General features: G+C 35.5%; 1 protein-coding gene across 1 annotated transcript in view; it reads left to right on the top strand.

The window, feature by feature from the left end:
• The window catches only part of LOC121726413 (nephrin-like), a 103,062-nt gene that overhangs the window by 32,715 nt on the left and 46,666 nt on the right, over nt 1-23,681 (top strand). Inside the window, exon 3 of the mRNA XM_042113762.1 lies at nt 22,323-22,446. Within this exon, the coding sequence (XP_041969696.1) occupies nt 22,323-22,446 (124 nt within the window). The remainder of the gene's footprint in view (nt 1-22,322; nt 22,447-23,681) is intronic.

Raw genomic sequence — 23,681 nt, 5'->3', positions numbered from 1 at the left:
TGGAACGCGTTTAAAGCACTCTGAACCGATTCAAAACGTATAAACGCGATTATAACATCGAAATGCATTTCACCAGCATAAACTGAACGCGTTTACAGCAAATCCGAGTTTTAGCTTCTGAACGCCCAAAGTGCGATTCGTTAACGTCAACCCGTTCAAGCCCTGTCATGGCGGAACGTAAAACATAGACAAAATAAAATTAACTTGAAAAGGCTTTAAAATGATGAAAACATGTAAAATAATCGCGTGACGTCACGTAAACTTAGATATTAAATCTAAATCGCGATCAAAAGAAGTTTGTGAAATCCAATCGAAACAAAACGAGATTTACGTCGCAGCATGAACGCGTTCAATGGGAACTAAGTTTTATAAAACTAAGTTTTATGTGTTTTTGGTGAAATCCCACCTTAGATAACTGCAAGCATTTACCACAATTTCGCTTACAGTAACATAATGTGAATAGTTAACATTCGTAGTGGTTATTTACGCATAAAGCTTTATCTTGTAGATAACGAAAAAGAGTGAAATTATTATTTTTAACAAAAAATTAAAACCGACTTCCAAGGTAGAAACAATAATAATATGAAATAAAAAGTATTAAATAACTCTTACTCTATAATAGTGCCTTTTTCAGAATTCGTCTAAATCTCAACTATTTCTATACATACTTTGAAGTCGGTAGCAGTCCCAAAAGCTTCAGATATTCTGACATTGAATGAACTCACGATAAAATTAGTTGATACCGACTTCAAAATAATGAAGACAGTAGTATGTACAGAAATAGTAGAGATTTAGACGAATTCTGAAAAAGGCACTATTATAGAGTAAGAGTTATTTAATACTTTTTAGTTCATATTATTATTGTTTCTACCTTGCAAGTCGGTTTTAATTTTTTGTTAAAAATAATAATTATCAAACAAGTCAAAATTTGTACTTTATTTCAGTGTGAAAACTGAATTAAATTTTATATCGCAATTCGCATATAGATGTTGCATTCATCGTCTACAACGAAACAGAATATAATTTAGTTATAACGGGCTCCATAACAAAGGGTTACCTGCACGTCATCTTGGAAATATACGAACATATTATTACAGTAAAGCTTGGTGCATACAGACTACAGCACACTGCTAGCAGCTGCTTACTTGTTTATTACATTTACCTACTGAAATACTTAAACAAGTCCATAAATTTCACTCTATATTAAATCAATTATTGACTAAATATAGATATTTAAAATATTTGGGTATCAATTTTGTAGAAAAACTTTAGGAAATATATATTTTTATGAAATTCTTTAGAAAACTTTAGTCTTAGGGTTAGATATTTTTGATTACTCAAAACATAAAAAATACATAAGTTTTATTCTATTCAGGTTAAATAATAACTTTCTGTTTTTTATTTTACTGAAATCAAAAAATGCAAATGGAAGTAAGAAAAAATATTTTTGATCCGTCACATTATTAACGAATTTTCAAGAATGCATTAACGACTGTACGTGAATATTTAAATTTACAAAATATATTTTAACACCAATTATGTGTAAATCTTGTTTCTACATAACTTTAATTTAAGTTGTAATAAAAATAATGTTTTATATGTATTTGTTTAAAACATTGTTGATATCTGCACTCAGCTTTAGTTAAATACAGTACGTATACTACAATATACACGATTGCTTTGCTTCACAGCAATGCGACTGTAAATGGATTTTATGAAATCTTGCGCACGTTTAAATATAATTTCAATGTTCCAACATACATCTCTAAACCTTAATTACTTTCTAAATTATATAGCACCCGTTTAAGTCATTTACAGGCACGTATATAATATTAATAAGTAAAGCAAAAAATGTTGAGTAATCGATTGAAAAGCATTACGTCTACGTACTAGCAATGTGAAATTCGGCACAGATACAGCTAATGGTTGGTGAATGATGATAAGTGTACGTGCTAGTTTCGGAGAAAAAGGACAAACATGCCGCATTTGACTTTAATTGAGTGTTTGACTCACTTTTGTTACTATCATTTTTCATGCGAATTATGCTATTAATAGTCTCACTCATAAAGGTGATTGTACCAATTATGTTAATCTATTTTCATAGAAATAACTATGAGTAACTTATCAGACATCTCACATCTGGAAACGGTTATTTAAATGTTTATTTATAAGTTCCGAAAAAAAAAATTGCCAAGTGCGAGTCGGTCTCGCGCACGAAAAGTTGCGTAGGTACCGATACAGAACAAAAATGGGCTAAAAATTGTGTTTTTTGTATGTGAGCCCCCCTTAAATTTTTATCTTATTTTAATATTATTATCTTATATCTTTAAACGAGCAATTCTTGTATATACATTATACATATATTTATAACTAGCTTTTGCCCGCGGCTTCGCTCGCGTGGAATTCGAAAATCGTGTACAATACGAATATTCTTGCAAATCTCCTTCAGAAACATGATGTTTTTCCAAGTAAAAAGTAGCCTATGTTACTCTCTATCCTTTCAACTAAGTCGATGCCAAAAATCAAGTCAATTGGTTGCTTCGTTAGGCTGCGAAGAAAAGACAAACAAACAAACAAACAAATACACTTTCGCATTTATAATATTAGTATGGATAGCTGTTTCCCGTAGGCGTTACCATAGTATAATAAGTAATAACGGAAATAGATAATTCTCTCCTTTTTATGGTCCCTTACTCAAATGGTAAAAAACGGAACCCGATTACAAATATATAATATCAGCCTGTCCGTCTGTCCATATCCAGGCAAAGCCTCCCTCATATGCTGCGCCCCTCCAAGTAGGGACAGGGGCAAAGCCTCCCACATATTAATCAAACGACACGAAAAATCTGCATGTTTAGTTTTGGTTAGATTAATTTCACTTTTAATAAATAACTTACTTTGATTCTAAAGAAGGAGAAGTAAAACTCAACACTAACGACGCAACACCATTTTGCTTAGCAACATTATCAGGAGGGGGGGGAGGGGGTTTGGGGGGGCGCAGCCCCCCCAAGTAAGTGCAGGGGCAAAGCCTCCCGCATGTTTTTGTTTGGCAACATTACCAGGTGGGGGGGGGGGGGGGGGGATTGGGGCGGCGCAGATGCTAAGTTTGAATAAGGCATATATATCTGCAAAAACCGTATTCAAATCGGATCAGTAGTTTTCGTGTTAAAGAAAAAAGTTTTATACAAAATCTTGCCCCCTCTCTTGTCCCCTTAGAGGGGTGAGGGGAAAAATTACACCAGATATTAAATTGGAAAATACAGTTTATAATATGATGTAAGTTTATTCAAGAAATAAGTTTGTTACAAAATCTGCCCCCTCTTTGGTCCCTTTGAGGGTTGGGGGGAAAAATTTTATACACCAGATATGAAGTTGGAAGAAGACAAATATATCTGCGAAAACCATATTCAAATCGGATCAGTAGTTTTCATGTTAAAAAAAAGTTTGATACAATATCTGACCCCCTCTTCGGCCCCCTTAAAGGGGTGGGGGAAAATTTTTATACATCAGATGTTAAATTGAAAAATACAGTTAATAATATGAAGTTAGTCCATTGAAGAAAATAGTTTGATACAAAATTTAACCCCCTCTTTGGTCCCCTTAGAGGGGTGCGGGGGGGAAAAATTTATACACCAGATGTTAAGTTGGAAGAAGATAAATATATCTCCGAAAACCGTATTCAAATCGGATCAGTAGTTTTCGTGTTAAAGAAAAAAGTTTGGTACAATATCTGACCCCCTCTTTTGACCCCTTGGAGAGGTGGGGGGAAAAAATTTTGTACACCAGATGTTAAGTTTGGAGAAGACAAATATATCTGCCAAAACCGCATTCAAATCGGATCAGTAGTTTTCGTGTGATGCTGGAACAAACATACAGACATACAGACAGACAAAAAACTAACCACAGTTTTGGCTTCTATAGTGATGTAGTAACAGCCCCCGCTTATTATTTTTTGGAAATCTTTAATTTACAGAATTGTCATTTCTACAGTTTTATTATATGTATAGATTGGAATCTCGGAATCGGCTCCAACGAGTATATAGGGGGTTTCGGGGGCGATAAATCGATCTAGTTAGGAATCAGTTTTAGAAAATGTCATTTTATACGTTTTTTATCGAATACCGAGCAAAGCTCGGTCAAATAGCTAGTTAAATATTAAAGTACACGTATAACAAAAATGAATGAAAAATTCAAGTGCTTACCTCCTGCGATTACTGATAAAGAGCGAAAAAAGCCGAAAAATTCACCCATATAAATATAAATATTAATTTTATTTTGTTTTCGGTATTTGTTGTTATAGCGGCAACAGATATACACAATCTGTGATAATTTCAGAAGTCTAGCTAAAGCGTTTCTTGAGATACAGCCTGGAGACAGACAGACGGACAAACAGGCGGACAAATAGACGGACAGACAACAAAGTCTCATGAATAGGGTCCCGTTTTCACCCTTTGGGTACGGAACCCTAAAAAGTTTACAAAAAATCTTGATATCTAACGGTCCGCCATAATTTAAATAGTCAATCACCAAACACAGACGAGTAGCAGGTAGAACGTCAACCCCATTAAGATCAACAAAGTTGATAACAAACAAATCACCCCTATTAAATGACCATCCAGTATCTAATGTAAATACGCACATCGCAATTTCCGCCGCTCCTATTAACCCTTTGCAGATTGAGAACCGATTAAAATTAATTGATCGAAATGCACCTCTATACCGATATGCGTAAGCTGCAAATTGCGGTGACACGGATGGTGTCGTGTCGATTCAGATTTTACAGACGCTCGGGCTGAAAGCGGTGAGGTCTACTGGATACTAATGCTCTCCTGGAGTATTCATCTTTCAGGCTTAGGAGAGGGCTAATAGTCATACCGATGCTCGTGTATTGTCCGCAGTCTGGTTCCGAAAATTTCGATCTGGGAAGTGCCAGAATGCTGCACATTAATTTCTACTACTACAGAAATGTTTGTGGATCCTTCAATGTAATGAAGAGTTTGACAGATAATGTATGAGGCTTATGTCAAAATTTTGAGTTAATTACATTTAACTAATTAATGTTCCACTCTGAGTGCGGCAGTAAAGTGTCTTAACTTGAATGTCCTGTGTTATAAACTTCCTTAAAGTACCCGCAGATTCAACCCGCAATAGGCATGATGACTATTTTTTTATCGGTAATTGAAAGACACTTAAAAAATAGAAACATCGTTGAAAGAATGACTCTGATAGCTTAAAAATTCACCAAGATATGACAATTCAAATATCCCATAAAAAAGACCTGCCCGGAACGCTCCATACAAAGTGCTACGAAAGACTGACGTCAGTCTTTCGTAGTTTGTACGCATCGGGAGACAACTTTGTTCGACAGGTATATTAAATATTGCGTTTATGAAAGTGGTTTCATAACAAAAGTTGCTTTTCATTGCATAAGTTATCGAATTGTATACAAATATTAAGAAATTTAATTGAAAAAAAATTCGACTTGAATTTCCAACTTTAAAGGCGTATAACAAAAAAAATACAAATGCTTTCAAGCTGAAATTTTGGGAACACTTATTTTTTACCGTGATTTCTTTATTTTATTATCAAAATTAGCTAATCTTTGACCTTGTCATCATCCCTATTATTATTATATAATAATATTTTGTTTTTGTTTTTCGGTAACTTTGTTGTCCCAAGAAATGAGTAGTGTGTTAGTTTTAAAACAGAGACAGATAATTTTTCTATAAATAACTTGTTTTTCAATGAGAAGAAAACCAGTAGAAAAACTTTTGAATTCAACTAATTATTTTTTATTAATAGCCGCAATAGCTTACTCGGATTTTATGGATATTATAGGCCTAGTTGTCTAGTTTGGGGGACTGTTAAATTGTTAATTATTATCTGTAAAACAACTTCTTGGTTAATAAAAATATTATTTTGTATTTGCATTAATTGATCATATAATGTATAATGTATCATACTAATTCATAATACCTACAACAGTATTATAAATTAGTATGATACATTATACAGTTCTGAGTTCACATAGACCCCACGTTCCATTTGATGTTAGAAACGACCAAAACGCTCAAAATAGGAGGCATTTTGATAATGATATTCTATGTTACTAACGTAACTAGATTGGCAGTTTACGGCAGCAACGCGTTGCCACTTCGAAGATGCCTGCAGGCATATCATATCATATGACATAGACATCGTCTTTTGAACTATCAATTAGTGGTTACGCATTTCTGAGATTCGTTTGTAAGACGTTGCTACTCTAGTATTTTAGAAACTCATGGCATTTTGAACGTTTTGATCATTTTTAACAACAAATCGAACGCGGGGATTGTAAATTATTACAAATATACATTATTTTACTTTAATAAAATATGAGTTACACTCCGGTACATATTGTAGTCGCACACACAAGCAGCTTCAGCACAATAAAGCTCACGTGACATAATGTGAATTTTGCATGCAATTTTCTCGTCCCAATTCTCATTATATTATCACTAAGCAAAATTTAATTTCGAAATAGCTGTTTTTGTGTAACATCCATGAATTACACTGATAGCAGATTATGTTTTTTCCTCAACAAGCTATCTGCCTATCAACATAAACAAATTTTTAATTTTATTAGTTTCGCTAAAGCTCGAGAACCGATTTGCCTTTAAATTTTTAATTAATATTCGTGGAAGTCAAGCGAAGTTTTATAGTAAGGGAAAAGTGGTACCAACTTCACCGGGTCATCTAGTATTCAATATAATTAATTACGTATCTGAGAAGGAACGGTAACTTTTTTGGTTTCATAAGTTTCTATGGTACCTACCTAATCTTTTACACAAGTATCAAACGCTATAATATTAATTACGTAGGTTGTAATACCTTTTGCTGCTTAATTGCTTTAAAGACTTGAAATATACTAAATCTTCATAATTGTAAAGATAACGAAACTAAAAGATTTAAAAAAAAAAAAATTAATGGCGGCCGAAAAGGAAGATCTTCCGACCGAGCGAGATAGCATGCTCGGTCAGGCCGAAGCCCACTGACGTCATTTCAGACGTTGTATAATTATATCTTGCCGTTCTCCGAAACTTCGATAGCGCGATGCAGGAATGTTAGGCGAATTGTGGGTACCGCCACATCACTCCCCCCCGAAGACCTGTGGTATTCTTCGATGCGCTTGTGTTGTCAGTTGTGGGACGAATCTACGCGTGCAATGACCAGGAGAGGGACCCCGTGCTCTGCTTGTTGACCGGTCGTTGTAGCCTATGGCTGCCCCGTTCAAGCCAGACTCGGGTTCGACCGGTGCGAACGCCCAACGCGGCTTATGGTCGAGGCGACCCGGTTATGCTTGATGTCTGCTGACGTGGTGCGGAGGGGCGGGGAGTATTTGATGTCCAGAAGGATGCGTGTTCTTGTCGGTGGTCACCAATTTAACGTTGTTAGTGGCGGCCGAAAAGGAAGATCTTCCGACCGAGCGAGATAGCATGCTCATTGCTCGGTCAGGCCGAAGCCCACTGACGTCATTTCAGACGTTGTATATATCTTGCCGTTCTCCGAAACTTCGATAGCGCGATGCAGGAATGTTAGGCGAATTGTGGGTACCGCCACATCCTTATATCTTAGATGACAATAAAGTATTAGTTTTGTTGTACCATGTATAGAAACTGTGTATTCTCAGTCAGAGTTCATCCATCTTCTTAAAGTAAAATATTAATCGATATTAATATCTCCCGGTAAGAAGTGATATTTCGTCAGCTGTAATTATAGAGAATGGTAGTCATAGAGCAATATCCGGTGAGCTCGGAGCAGATGACGTTCATTCTTATGAAATGAATAAGCTTTGAATATTTCGCTTGGTACTAAATAAACAGTAGATTGAATTCCTCTGTTTACAACTACCGGAAACAGAGTATAAGTTATGCTACTAAAACTAAAATAAGCCAGTGCAAAAACATAATATTAAAGTACTTTTTATGGCGTTTGTAATTTGTATTATGTAAATGCCTATTTTGGAGTCTTTTAAGACTACTAAAGCGATTTTGATAAGCACAAGTAGACTTTAAAAGGAGTGTAAGAATACCATATAAAAAGCTCAGTGGCAAAAACATTAAGATTACGATTACGCTTACATTAGAAAATGCTTTAATTACTTTCGCTGAACTAACCTTCAAATGTCAACTGTGGGTATAATTTACCCAAAACCCTCCTATTCCTTTTCTCTGTCGTTTGTGGTGACCATAACCATTTAGGCCTCTCGTTTAACCCACAAACGTCTTTATTGTTCCAAATTGATATTAAATCTATTAGCGTATCTCATTACTTATCGCTGCGGCACTTTTAGTTAATTGTAAAGGATAATATCTTGATAAGGCGTTCTCACACTCTTTTAAATGGATTCCACGGTTTTGGGGACAAATTGACCCCTTGGGATGAGTCATGGTCAATGTCGGCTCTACAATGTGATGATTAAGATATCATTATGAATTATGATTAATGACGATGTATACTGCACTTAATGATGTACATTTTCGTATGGAGAATCAACTGCAATGTATGAAATAGACAGAATTTTAACTTAAGTGTTTACTTATTATATTATATTATGTTTCAGACGCATAGAATTAACAAATCTAACTTAATATGGGGAAATCATAATATTAGTGTTTAAGATAGTTTATTATGTTTCAGATGCATGTATTCACAAATTTTACTATATATATTAGGGAAACCAGGAGTCGGGATTTTAAATTTGATATCAAATTATTTTTACTAAGTCATACCGAGATGATAGATCACTGTGAATGAGAATCGATAAAATGAATGTGCTACATGTAAGAAACCGCTACGTCCAAGGATTCAAAACTTGGGATGTATCGTTATACTATGATGTAACTCTACGTATTTTTGATAAGTACTAACCTACAAAAAGTCTCCACATAAGGATTTAATGTCAATACATCAAATATTAAAATGAACCAAAACTAAAGATGAACTACTTTTTCATCGATGCGCGATTAATAATAAAATTCATACAGTGTTAAATGTAAAGTTTTCATTTCAATTTCATCCTTTAAAATGTATAATGTTACTCATACATTCTTATATGTAATCATAGTAAAAAATGACACTTTCATTCAAAAATCCGTAGTGATTATTAAGTTTAATTGGTCCGAATATAATTTTGACACAGGCTAACCTAAACAAAATAAATGGAGGTCAACACTAATTGAAACAGCTCCAGTGATCTCGTAATTAGTGAAAGGATAAAAGGACATTTAAATAAGACTGAGCCCCAAGCTGGCTAAGGGTTTTGTATTAATTACAATTTTATGTATTCGGTAAACATGTTGAGTTGAAGTATATAATGGGAAACTACTTATTATATACTTCAACTCAACATATTTACCGAATACATCAAAATTACATTTAGGTAATGAGTACATGGATGTATTTTCATTGACTTACATGCAACAAATCACGCTAGTCTACCACACCAGTTTATTATTTTTAATGAAAATTAGAGGACAAAAGAGCAAACCGGTCACACGATGGAAAGCAACTACTGTCGCCCATGGACACTCACGAATTCAGAAGAGTTGCAGGTTCCTTACCGGCTGTACGAATGAAGTAACAAGAGCAGTCAATGGTACAGCGTTTCAGCAAAATTTGTTTTCATACAAAACACAATAACATTACGATATATGCGTTTGACAAATGACTTTGACGACCTCTGTGGCTCAGTTGGTGGGCTGTTAATAGCTCAAGCCGGGGGTCGCGGGTTCGAATCCCGCCGACGACAAAAAGCTTTCAAAAGTTCCTGGGTCATGAATGTGTATTAAATGTGTATTCTTATAACAAAAATCTTAAATAAGTATACGTATAGTATAAAAGTATAACGGAAATATATGTATACTAGCTGTTATCACAATAAAAAACAAACATCGGAACCCAACCTAGTCTAGGTCGCTGACTAAATTAAGCAGACTCAAGTGCCTCCTCCTTTAATCACCTTTAAAATACCGCAAAGTTCACTACTGTACAACTTTTCATCTTTACAAGCACTATTGATATTTTTTGTACTACATCACATAAAAAAAACAAACATCGGAACCCAACCTTGTGAAGGTCGCAGACTAAATTAAGTAGACTCAAGTGCCTCCGAGTTAGAACTAGGCAGAAATCACTTGCACCGCGACAATACTGACGAACAATAGAGCAACAAATGGGAGCATTTCAAACAAAGCACAACAAATCGATACGTAGTTTCAACAGCGCTTCATTGAAATGTCCTACTTAAGAGCAAAAATGAGTGTTGCAGTATTGTTGAATGCAAATAGAATGCGAACCTTCGAAGTGCTTGCAACAAGCGTATCGGGAATCTTATACAGACCTTCGATAATAATAGAAACGTCGCACTGACGCGCCGCGCCGCTGTAGAGTTGGCATATTGCATAGAAATAATTGTTCCTCAAAACATTGTACTATCTTTAGTATGTTATGTACTGCGGTGTACTAGTAAAAACAAATAAATTCATGTTACTCAGCGTGTAACTGTTAAGGGCAAGCTGTGTTTGTTTGTCATGTGACTTTGTACTTAAAATGTGACATACAAAGAATATAAACTGAAATTTTTATATGCAACATTCGTTTGTTCTTCAATGCCTCAATAAATGTGTTATCGAATCTATTTTATCAAACACTTGTTTGACTATTTATTACGAACACCATTTTGTTACAACATTGATTCTTGTCTTTGAGTAGCCATAATCATGCAAATTCAGCTTTTACTTGGAGGTGCTATAAATATCTTATTTTATATAGCTATAAATTTACACCAATGAAATAAAAAAAAAAATCCAGTAATAAATTATGTGATGTTCCAATGAATATTAATTCTGTATACAAAAAGACATACTTTTGCTTTCATGTTCATTTTATGGTCACTGTCAGACGGACAATTTTGCCACAGTTATCAATAATAATATAATACCTAGTACAAATACTTCGGAGAGCCATGCTTCGGCACGAATGGGCCGGCTCGACCGTAGAAATACCACGTTCTTACAGAAAACCGGCGTGAAACAGCGCTTGCGCTGTGTTTTGCCGAGTGAGTGAGGCCCAATTCCCTTCCCTATCCCTCCCCTATTCCCTTCCCTTCCCATCCCTACCCTCCCCTATTACCCTATTCCCTCTTAAAAGGCCGGCAACGCACCTGCAGCTCTTCTGATGCTGCGAGTGTCCATGAGTGACGGCAGTTGCCTTCCATCAGGTACCCGTTTGCTCGTTTGCCCCCTTATTTCTTAAAGAAAAAAAACATAAAATTAATAATAAAAAAAATGTTCAAAGCCTGAAACATGATACAGTCCTATCTATTTGTTTCAAGTAATTCACGAAACAACACAAAGATATCGACGACCGAGTAAGTTTGAATGCTATCTTCGTAAATGAAGCTTCTCATTCATGTATTGCTATACATTAGATGTAGTTTGTTGCAAATAATTTTACTGACGACGTTTAAACGGAAACGAGCTGCGATATCTTCGTCTGCTATTGTGTTTTAAAATAATGGCGAAAGTTACGTTTCGTAGGCGATACAGAAATGAAAAAAAAAAAAAAAAAACTACAGAGTAATATTATAATGTTTGTATCGGTTCAATAAATAAGTCGTCATATCGTTGAAAACATTTATTTTAATGTTCTACATTCAACCAAAATCAAAACATCAATTGTAATAGGTCCTGATAGAAATGTGATAATATTATGAATGTGACACGGCAAGCAAATAACTTAGCTTTTCCGAAATAGGACTAATAAATGTTAGAGAGATAGTAAAAGGCAATAATTAAACTCGACACAGCAGGCTCCCAGCAGGATATAACTTTGTAAAACCAACCAGCATTAATATCAACTCAAAGCGTTTGCTCCGAACAAACCTCTGATGGCAAACATAATTAAGTTGCGTGCAGATATACGTAGAACGAGTCTTACAGTTTTCTGCGGGTCAAATTGCTGCGCCACAAATGGCTTCGCTCCTTTGCAGTCTCTGAAAAATGTTTTTTCTCAAGCAAAATTTAATTATTGTACCAAAACTAAATATTCTTATAAATGAATGTAAAGTGGAAAGTTTGAATATCGTACATTATTAAATTGAATTAGATAATTTAAATCCTAAACTAAAAATAAAAGAAGCTGAAAAACATTACGAAGATAAAAACGCAGACGAAGCGTTCGAGATTTTCATAAAGAGTCATCATAATTCAAGTCACTGTGGAATCGACAAAAATAGTGCCTTTTAGTTAATGGAGGGTAAATAGAGCCGGGTCGCAGAGGCTTTGTTCGTAGTATTATACAATGGTTGATTTATTATTGCACTTAAACACTTAAGCAACAAAACAGAATGGATTTTAGATCCGAAGTTTCCGAGCGAACTGTATCTCCGTTCTCCACTATCTCCCCAATGACAGGGCAACGCGGAACACACGAAACTGACTGGCTTAATTAGATAAACAACGAAGACGCAGTGTGACACGCGGTCCCTCGGTCTGCTAATTAATCACATTTCCACCATTGTTGGAAGCTGAGCATCTTATGTAAAATATGTTCGTGCTCGTATATCTTTTTGTCCTCTGTTGGGTTTAGTGCTTGGAATCCAATCCTTGGATGTCTAGTAATAAAGTGAGGTTTTGTTGGTGATTAGCTCAACCAGGTCACACATTTTTTTATAATAAAGTTCAAGGGTTTTTGCTCGTGATCGTTAACGAATTTCATCTCTGAATCGCCAAGTTTTGGAGAAAAGAAGGCTCAAAAACTGTTGTAAAATCAAACGATAACCGTTAATAGGACATTGGCATAACTGTACTAACTCCGAGCATAATAGTTTCCACTTGGAGTACATTTTACTTCTAGATATCTGCGAATAACGACCCCGGTGTTCATTATTTCTGGGGATCGATGGAACTCATACATATTCATCGCATGGACGCAATTAGCCCGGTCCATAGTTTTGAAGCGGACCACCAATTATATTTGAGAATCGGCTCAGACTTTTTGCTATGAGATTGGTAATTTGAATACTTAAGTGGATAGTTTGGATGGAAGTTTTTATGGTTATCTAACTTATTGTGTCTGATGGATCTCGTTTAAGTTGTGGCGGAAGAAATAATGGAGGTTTTATAGCAGTTGGTGATGTGACGCCAATTAACACAGATCAAGCACAGTATAAAAAAATAACTTTTTGCCACAACTTAATAATTAATTTTATGGTTTATTTTTTTATCCATGATAATAATACTGTCTGCCTATCTGTGCTTCTGTCTGTCTGTTACCTCTTTACGCTTAAACCGCTTAACCGATTTTGCTATTTGTTACGGAGTTTTTTTTTTATGAAATAAGGGGGCAAACGAGCAAACGGGTCACCTGATGGAAAGCAACTTCCGTCACCCGCACCACACTTGAGTCCACCGTCTACGACGCTCTTCGAGTGGCTGAGGATAGGACCAGCTGGCGTAAGACCATTAGAAGGAAGGTCATAGAAGGGGGAGGTCACAACCATCAGACATGAGAAACACGACTGGAGGAGAAGGATATACTTTGGGTCATGGGAAAAGGTATAGGCTAAATGACATAAATATATATTTTTAGGCCAGAAAAATTTACGGTTCTCGCACGATACAGAAATTTTGGCGCAACCTTAGGCGCAACGGAGTTACGGACGCCATCTAGTTATTTATATAGGTATTATTAGTCTATTTAATTAATAGCGTTGAATCTATTTCAATTGATTCAGACGTGTACTAAAATACAGGGTGTAACAAAAATAAGTGATAATACTTTAGGGTGTGTACGTGCTTCTTGTACAGAGTTCACCGTGAAAATAGCAGCGCTGAAAGACCAAAATTTTTTTTCACTTTTGTATGGGGAATCTCGTGACGCTCGGGCGCTTGCCCATACAAAAGTGAAAAAATTTTTTCGTCTTTCAGCGCTGCTACTTTCACAGTGAACTCTCTACAAGGAATACGTACACACCCTAAAGTATTAACACTTATTTTTGTTACACCTTGTATATTTACCTTGATAATAATATATCTTAATTATGTTGAACATACGAGGGCTGCTATTTATGTATCCGGAACTGGCCACTTACAAGAACAATATTTAAAAAGTAATTACAACATTTGAAAATAGAACTCTTTGGTTGAAGAATACATTTTGTTTCATGTGACTGTCTTCCAATTATTTTTCCATTGTGGCGTCATTTTGAAAATTGCGTGTCTTCATTTGCCATGGATTTAACGCGTGAACATTTTCGTGCAATGATTTACTACGATTTTCGGCGTGGGCTAAATCAACAACAGTGCTTTATTCAACTCACCGCAACTTTTGGAGATGAAGCACCATCAAAAACCACTGTTTATCACTGGTACAGTGAGTTTAATCGTGGGCGGTCTATGCTCACGGATGAAAATAAAGAAGGTCGCCCAAAAACAGCTGTTGTCCCACAAAATATAGATGCTGTGCGGGAACTAATAATGCGTGATCGTCATGTTACATATCGCGAGATAGAGGCGTCCTTAGGCATAAGTATGACGAGCATACATAAGATATTACACGAACATTTGGCTGTAAAAAAATATGTTCGCGTTGGATTCCGCACAACTTGACAATCGATCAAAAACGGGCTCGTGTCGATTGGTGCAAAAAAATGATAAAAAAATACAACCGTGGTACGTCAAAAGCCGTTTATAATATCTACACAGGTGATGAATCTTGGATCTATGCATATGACCCCGAAACTAAACAACAGTCAACGGTGTGGGTGTTCCAAGATGAGCCGAAACCAACAAAAGTTACTCGTGCAAAAAGTACTTTGAAGCAAATGGTCGCCTGTTTTTTTGGAATTAATGGACATGTGGCTACAGTGCCATTAGAGAATCGTAAAACGGTTAATTCTGAATGGTATACGACCATTTGTTGTCTTTGAAGAAATAAGAAAGGACAACCGACAACGCAGAATCATATTACATCACGACTATGCTAGCTGTCACACCTCAGCTGAAACAACTCAGTTTTTGGAGGGTCAAAAGATCGAATTGACTGGTCATCCGCCGTACAGCCCTGATTTGGCACCTAACGATTTCTTTTTATTTCCATACGCGAAGAACAAATTACGTTGTCAACGTTTTTCGAGCCGCGAAGAGGCTGTTGATGCGTTCAAAATGCACGTTTTGGAGAAACCTCAATCAGAATGGAAAAAGTGCTATGAAAATTGGTTCCAGCGTATGCAAAAGTGTGTCGATCATCGCGGCGAATATTTTGAAAAGCAATAAAACCATATTAAATGATATATGTTTGTTTCTTTTTTTAATTCCGGATACATAAATAGCAGCCCTCGTACAATATATCTAAGCTAAGTTTTACATTACCATAATATTACAAAGCATTCATTAAAAAGCATTTATTCTCTACGGAATTTCGGATACATGAATATTCCTAGAATTTTATATCCTGCGAGTCCTTTGTAATCTCCTTTGTTTAAAACATATTTAAAATGAATTAATTATTACTTCAAAAAGACGGAAAAGAAAAAAGAGGGAAAAATCGGATTCCCTCTCGTTAAAAAAGGCTTTGCCGTCCGAACTGCACTGTATTCAGGGGACTTATTTAAAATGTAGAATGTTCTTTTTTGTTCTACATTGACGTTGGTGGGGGCGGATTCAAAAATTCTATCAGTATAAACGAGCAATGTATTTCGGCTGATGTAGAGTTATCGCGGCCGGGATGTGCGATAGTAACATAATAACATTCGGGATCAGCTTGCTCGATACAGTGTCATCTATTTGTAGTTAGTACTGTCCACATACAATTTGCATACGACTCGTCTTTCTAATCCCAAACGTTGGGATACAGAGTGGAATCAAAGGATTTATTGTCCATCACCGGAAAATTAATTCAATTTTTGTGGCGCACCTGCTTTTAAAAACGTAACTGTAGATTAGAAAAATATTGTAAGCTGTATGCACGTTTATACAGCTTACAGAAAGAACTTACAGCTAAAGAACTTACAGCTTAGTTTTACTTACTTTAGTAGCGTTGTTAAATCCTGCACACACACATACACACATATATAATAGCTCCCACACCGGTTTCGGTGACAGTGGCCGGTTTCATTGAAACCAGGCCAGCTACGCAGGAGTAATTTTATAGTGCCCAAGTGGGTGCGCAGTACACAAGAGCACTCTCTATTCCTTCACTCTCATAGCCCAGTGGGACGAAAGACCGACACGACTGGCGAGAGATCAGGCGCAGGACCGATTTTTACATGCCCATCCGACGCATGGATCATCTTACTTGTCAGACAATCAGGTGATCAGCCTAAATTGTCCTAACCAAACTTGGAAGTAACATGTTTCCAACGCGGGAATCGAACCCACGACCTCCGAGTCAAGAGCCGCGCTCTATACCACTAGACCACGGAGACGTCTACACACACACATATATACACATATTTTGTTAACTACATAGTTCAAAACCGTGCAAATACAATATAGTTCCACCAATTCTGCATTCACTGCGGTCACTTTCTTGCATTCAGGTATTCCGATGCTGTATTATACCTAAGTTAGTAACATAATATTGGAGACAAAGGCTTCGTTGTTTAGATTTCAAACGGATATTATACCAGTACATTAATTACTCGATCGATCCCTCAGCTCGCTCCTTTGTCGTCGAGGCGACTTCATGGAGCATACCAATTGGACCCGAGACAAAGAAAATGTCCTTCCGTCTTATTATAATTAAGTTATCGAATGCGGTTCACTTAAGCCACATTAGTCATTATGGATTTTCTTATTGGCATTTACTGTTTGAACTTTCCATTTTATTTTCGCAACTTTTTTAGGAGTATTCATAAACAAAACTAGTAATCAAATTTGAATTATTATGTTTTTTGCTTCTACTATAATAATCACAAGACCAAGTCTTTAACTAAACCAAAGAAAAAAATGATAATGCAGAATGTTAAATCACTGATTCATTATAGGAAAATTCCCAACGAGAGTACTCAAAAGATCCATGATCTATATTATGGCAATTCAAAATAATTATATGGTTTGCTGTCACGAAAACAACCCCTCTTCGTCAGGTGAACGCTTCTGGGGAACCTTGGCCACATTTATACATTATTACGATACGGAGGTAAAGGTATGCCGCAAGTCAGACGTTTAGGCGGCCAATTACCGAGGCGGGCTATGGCTCAGATACTATCTATACTTAATATTATAAATGCGAAAGAGTGTCTGTCTGTCTGTCTGTTACCTCTTCACGCGCGAACTGCTGAACCGATTTTGCTGAAATTTGGCATGGAGATACTTTGAGTCCCGAGAAAGGACATAGAATAGTTTTTATCCCAGAAAAATGTACAGTTCCCGCGCGATAAACGAATTTTGGCGCAACGGAGTTGCGGGGGTCATCTAGTTCACTATAATTATAGTAGGTTATATAGGTATTCACCTAGCAAAATAAACTTTATCATCATTTTTAATCGGTGTTTGTTACAAAACTTCTTCAAAATGGCCGGGCAGGCTTTGAAGAAATTTTGTGTGCATCTGAGAATCGGCCAATGCATTTTTTGAATATAAAAATAACGTTGCAAATCGGATCAAAGATCGCATAAGCCTGAAACGCGCTATCGATGTTTGTCTGACAGCTGCAGCGTCTGTAAATAGCTGCTATCATTACAGTGTCTGGAACTACTCCTCGCATATTCGAAAGATATTCTTTTGGGGATAAACTATAGGTATTGTTATATTGCTCACCAAATATTTTTCGTCTATACTTATATTATAAGTGCGAGAGCGTGTCTGTAAGGGTATATAATATATACATTATAATTATATACATAGGACATAGAATACTTTTCATACTAGAAAAGTGTGCGGTTCCCGCACGATAAACGAATTTTGCTGCAACGGAGTTGCGAGCGTCCTGTAGTAAATGAATAAAGCAAATAAAAACGCTACCGTCTGCTATATTTACCACAAAAACCTCTTAGAACATTCTACGTATGCTATAATTCATTAAGGAACGGGATAATGTTTTTGGTGAGAACTTAGGACGCTATTTTTTTAACTTTTATAACTATCCTCTTTGTGAACTTTCATGTCTTTTTACTCAATGTATTTATGCATAGAATAATAATAAAAAAATCACACAAAATATTTATCAATCATAATAGGTTGAGGAAAAAGTTTTGAAAAAGTGGAGTAAGATCGGCATATTACTAGTTACGATGTAGCTGATCTATAAAACTGGGGAGTGACCACAACACGGTTTTGGCGCATTTGAAAAAAGCTGGGTAGTAGGTAAACTTCAAACTTCAAAATAATTTATTCAAAATAGGTTTACAAAAACACTTTTTGACGACAAAGATAATTACAATTTAGATTTAAAATACAATTACATTACCCATAATATCAGGACAACATAATATATTAATAATATATTAAAAAATTAAAACATTAACATATAAAATCACCAATGTATAAGGAGCAATGAGCAGAATTCAGGGAAATATAATACAGATTTACACCCAATTAATATCCTTATCATTTAAGTAATTATGAACCTTGTAAGATGCTTTTCCGACTAGCACTCTTTTTACCATTTTTTTAAATTTTGTTTCTGGCAAGCAAACTATTTCATGGGGTATTTTATTATAAAATCTTATACAATTGCCCATAAAAGACTTATTTAAAGAAGATCATTTAAAGTAATAAATAATATTATTATAAGTTATCCTTAACATTTATATGAATATTGAATAATAAAGTCAACAAAATGCATTATTATGTTAAAGCAAAGTGGCGGACGAAATCAAAGGAACGAAATTTAAGTAATTCTACATTTAAAGCAAAAACAAAGATGAATTTTGATATCTGTTGTTCCCTAAATTTGAGAGAAACTTGAGATCCCTGCAAGTGGCGTATTAATTATTTTCCTTTAGTGAGCGACCGTTTTTGAATAATTTATACCTTTGTTTATTTATTTCAACAATTTATTGCAAAAGCCTAAGCATAATTATGTGATTTGTATCTATTTCAACCATTTTGCTAAATCTACATACGTTTTCATTTTGGTGATTATTATAAGTACTCCTTAGTGTTAAAGAAAAAGTAAATAATATTTTTAAATAGTAACTTACTAAAATATTACAGTCATAATTCATAAGTAAGAAACTCAAATCGTTTCAGCTATAAATACTCAACAATTCCTAAGCAAACAGTGATTAGTGATTAGTCCAAGAAACAAATTTTTAGGTAGCGAAAGATCGATATTTAGAGATATTTTATTTTTACAAAAGGTGAGGAGCTGCCGTAAAGCCAAGACTCGACCGCCCAAATCTTCAAAGAGAACCCTAAGATCAAAGTTCGAGGCGTGTGAATCGAGTTGTATTCGGTTGGGGAGCAAAGCCTTTGAGGCGTCGTTAAATCTAAGTTTTTTCCTGTATTGTGCTCTGTTTACATTGATATTCTTATATAGTCATTTTTAATACGAAAATAAGATTCTTATGACTGTAAAACATAAAAATCGGCCAAGTGTTAGATGGACTCGCGCACGAAGGGTTCCGTACCGTTAGAGCGAAAGTTGGAAAAAATGTGTTTTATGTGTGCCTCCCTTCTTAAATATTAAATTTTATTATTAATTTTCAAAATATAAATACATTTAAGGATTTTTCGAGTAAATTTAAGTCCCTACCTTTAAGCATTATTGATTGCGAGCATAAAAGGTAAAAACATCACGTTTGTTGTATCGGAGCCCCCTTAAATATTAATTTTATTTTGTGTTAGTATATTTTGTTGTTATAGCGGCAACAGAAATACACAATCTGTGAAAGTTTCATAACTCTCGCTATAGCGCTATATCGCTCGCGGATCTTGAGATACAGCCTGGAGACAGACGGACAGACGGACAGACATCGAAGTCTCAGTAATAGGGTCCCGTTTTTACCCTTTGCGTACGGAAACCTGAAAAGAGACTATACGACGTCTTGTGTTGTATATTTTCTCAATTATAAATTTAACTTGAGTACAAATATTTTAAGAAGCAATTTAATATTATTTAAGTACAATTAGTAGATGTTAGCATGAGATGTTTGCGAAAGATTTGCTAGTTCTGTATATCACAGTCAGCCCACCTATGATAAATTCGCTTAAATATTATTGTAATAAACATTTCCCGCCGATTATTACTGCAATTGTTACAATGTTTACCTTTGTAATAGATAGATAGCCTCGCAAACAAATATTCACTAAAATTCATACGTTATTTGCTTATGATTTTAAATTAGCTCATTAAATAATTAATTATACTAACTAATATATTCTAATTAATGAACTCGTAATATTCAAATTCAAATGATATTAATCAAACTCTGTAACCAATTAAAAGCTATAACAGAAGTAAGATTTTAAAAACAAATAATAATATTATGTAAAAGATACTTACACACATTCTTCTTGTATCGTTAATGCCAGTAGCACATTGTCAGTTAAAAAAATTCTTTTTCAAGTGAACTGGCACGTCAGAGCGGGACATAAATGGAACGATGGGCATGGACAATGCGACCTGTTTTTCACGCGCGCTGGTGTTTTGCTGCCGCCTCTTGGCTGTTTTCCGACGATTTTTGCTTAAAAATCCTTTGTCTGCTATTTTTTGAATATATGCACGTTTTGCTTACGTAAAATATAGAAACCTGGCGTGCATTTGAATCGTGAGATTAAATTATGAAGTAATAAACAAATATCTGTTTTGTTTCTTACGCTAGTTCTTTTCGTAGCGTTCGTTCCTAAACCAATGGTAGGCATTATGTATTATGAATATTTTTATGAAATAAGGGGGCAAACGAGCAAACGGGTCACCTAATGGAAAGCAACTTCCGTCGCCCATGGACACTCGCAGCATCAGAAGAGCTGCAGGTGCGTTGCCGGCCTTTTAAGAGGGAATAGGGTAATAGGTGAGGGTAGGGATGGGAAGGGAATTGGGGAGGGTAGGGAAGGGTATAGGGTAGGGATTGGGCCTCCGGTAAACTCACTCACTCGGCGAAACACAGTCGAGCCGACCCATTCGTGCCGAAGCATGGCTCTCCCACGTATAAATATAAATCTGAATATATATTAGAATAGATATATGTTCTGTTATATTAACAACTTTGAAGTATTAAAAAAATATTTTAATTTCTGAATATTGGATTTTGATTCGAGTTTTGATATGATATGATGATGATTTGATATGATTGTAATTAAGACCGAAAAGCCATCTCGAAGAGTAGATGAGATAAGTAACTTATTTTTTATTACGATATGTTTTATGCAGGAAATTTACGAAAAGCTTGCTACCTGTTAAGCTATTCAACAATGTTATAATTAAATACAGTACCAAAATGAAAATTATAAACACTCAACATAGGTATTTTCTTTATTATATTATTATTTGGATTCATTCATTCTGGCTCCGTGGTAAGTACGGTATCTGAAGGACTTGTGTTACGGGTACCAGACAACGGAAATATATTTAATACTTTTATATTATACAATTAAACATAATATATTTAAGATTTTATTATAATTTGATACACATATTTAATACACATCTATGACCCAGGAACTTGGAAAACTTTTTGTTACGTCGGCGGGATTCGAACCCGCGACCCCCGGTTTTAGTTTTAGATTTTATTTATCGCTAAAATATTGAATTAGAATATTATCTATAAAATATTTTAAAATAAATAAAAACCAAGGGATATCTAGCAATAAGGGAAATTATAGTAATGTTTTAGTGTAAGATTTGAAAAATTAACAAATTATTAAAACGGAGGTAATAAAAGTTTCATTCAAACTGCTGTTTGGCGCAAACAGAGAAATAACTTTAGACTTTGGACAGCCATGCTTAGGCACGAATGGGCCGGCTCGACCGGAGAAATACCACGTTCTCGCAGAAAACCGGCGTGTTTCGCCGAGTGAGTGAATTTACGCTCCCCTATTCCCTTCTCTTCCCATCCCTACCCTCCCCTATTACCCTATTCCCTCTTAAAAGGCCGGCAACGCACCTGCAGCTCTTCTGATGCTGCGAGTGTCCATAGGCGATGGAAGTTGCTTTCCATCAGGTGACCCGTTTGCTCGTTATTTCATTAAAATAAAAAATAAAATAAAAAAAATCATAATATGCAGATACCTGTAAGTTGAAACGACTGATATTGCCTTGATAATTAACATAGCCCGACCAGATAAAGAAGGTCTGTCACCTGCATTCTCTCATATATTTTTTTTAAATTCCAGGTGTAATCCAGGTGTGGTCGGCGCCTGGCGGGGAAACCAGCCTGCCCTGTGACCTGGTGTCGTCCGTCCACGACGTCGCCATGATGATGTGGTTCAAAGATGGCGACAGGATGCCTATATACACGTAAGTACATAACATTATAATATTATAAATGCAAAAGTGCGTTTGTTTGTTACCTCTTCACGCCCAAACCGCTAAATAGATTTTGCTAAAATTTGATATAGAGATACTTGGAGTCTCGGGAAAGGACATAAAATACTTTTCATCACGGAAAAATGTACGGTACCTGCGCGATGAACGAATTTTGGCGCAACGGAGTTGTTGCCGGCAAATAAATAGAAGTCTTTGGTTGCCCGTTGGCGTCATCTAGTACATAATAATTTTAGTGATATTATATAAGTAGGAGAGTGAAAGAATTTGTGCAATCTGAAGTGTGCCACTGATTCTGCTATTTTCGGCAACTTTAATACATCTTCGATTTGGCTTCGATGCAGTTTCGGTGTAGTAAAACTGCAAGCCATTGATAATGCCGTTAGAGCGCTTACAGACGAACAAAAATTGACAAACTTTGTGTTTTTTGTATGGGAGCTGTATGCTTTTATTAGAATTTTATCATAAGTAATTTTTAAAGTACTTAAGTATAAATAAATTGAGTATTTTTTTAACATTTCAGGTATTGTTATATTAAAACATACCGTTGCCTTCGTTGATATCGAGCAAAAAATTGCAATAAAATCACGTTTGTAGTATGGGATTAACTTTAAATCCCCTTAAATTTTTATTTTATTTTGTTTTTAATGTGTTGTTATAGCGGCAACAGAAAATCTCTGAAAATTTCAACTCTCTAGCTATTACCGTTCTTGAGTTATAACTCATGCCTGGAGGTAGACAGACGGACAGACATCGAAGTCTTAGTAATAGGGTCCCGTTTTTACCCTTTGGGTACGGAACCCTAAAAATTAACAAAATAGATTTATATTTTGCTTACTCATATAATTGGGAAGGGTAGCCAAGTTTAGCCTACGTAACTAGATACTAGATAGCTTACACCAAGAGTACGTATGCATTTTCTACTCTGTGCCAAGCGCACGGGCGTACTTTAATTATCCTGTCACAAGGACTGCCACACCATAGACACCACTCGCGTAGACACTCTACGGAGTGTACAATTTCAAATATCGAACTACATTGAGGCTACTTCCGGTAATCGAAAGTTAATCGGAAATTAAGCATATTATTGTCCCTCTCGTTACTCATATTTAACAAAGTGAAAGTATTTTAAAACAAGTTGTTTAAGTTTAGTTTTAGATTATTTAGCAAAATCGATTAATATATTCGTATTGTTCGATTTTGCTAAA

Source organism: Aricia agestis, chromosome 4 (assembly GCF_905147365.1).
Source record: "Aricia agestis chromosome 4, ilAriAges1.1, whole genome shotgun sequence".
Taxonomy (NCBI): Eukaryota; Metazoa; Arthropoda; class Insecta; order Lepidoptera; family Lycaenidae; genus Aricia; species Aricia agestis.
The sequence above is the reverse complement of the archived record's forward strand: the minus strand, read 5'-3'. Positions and strand labels throughout refer to the sequence as shown.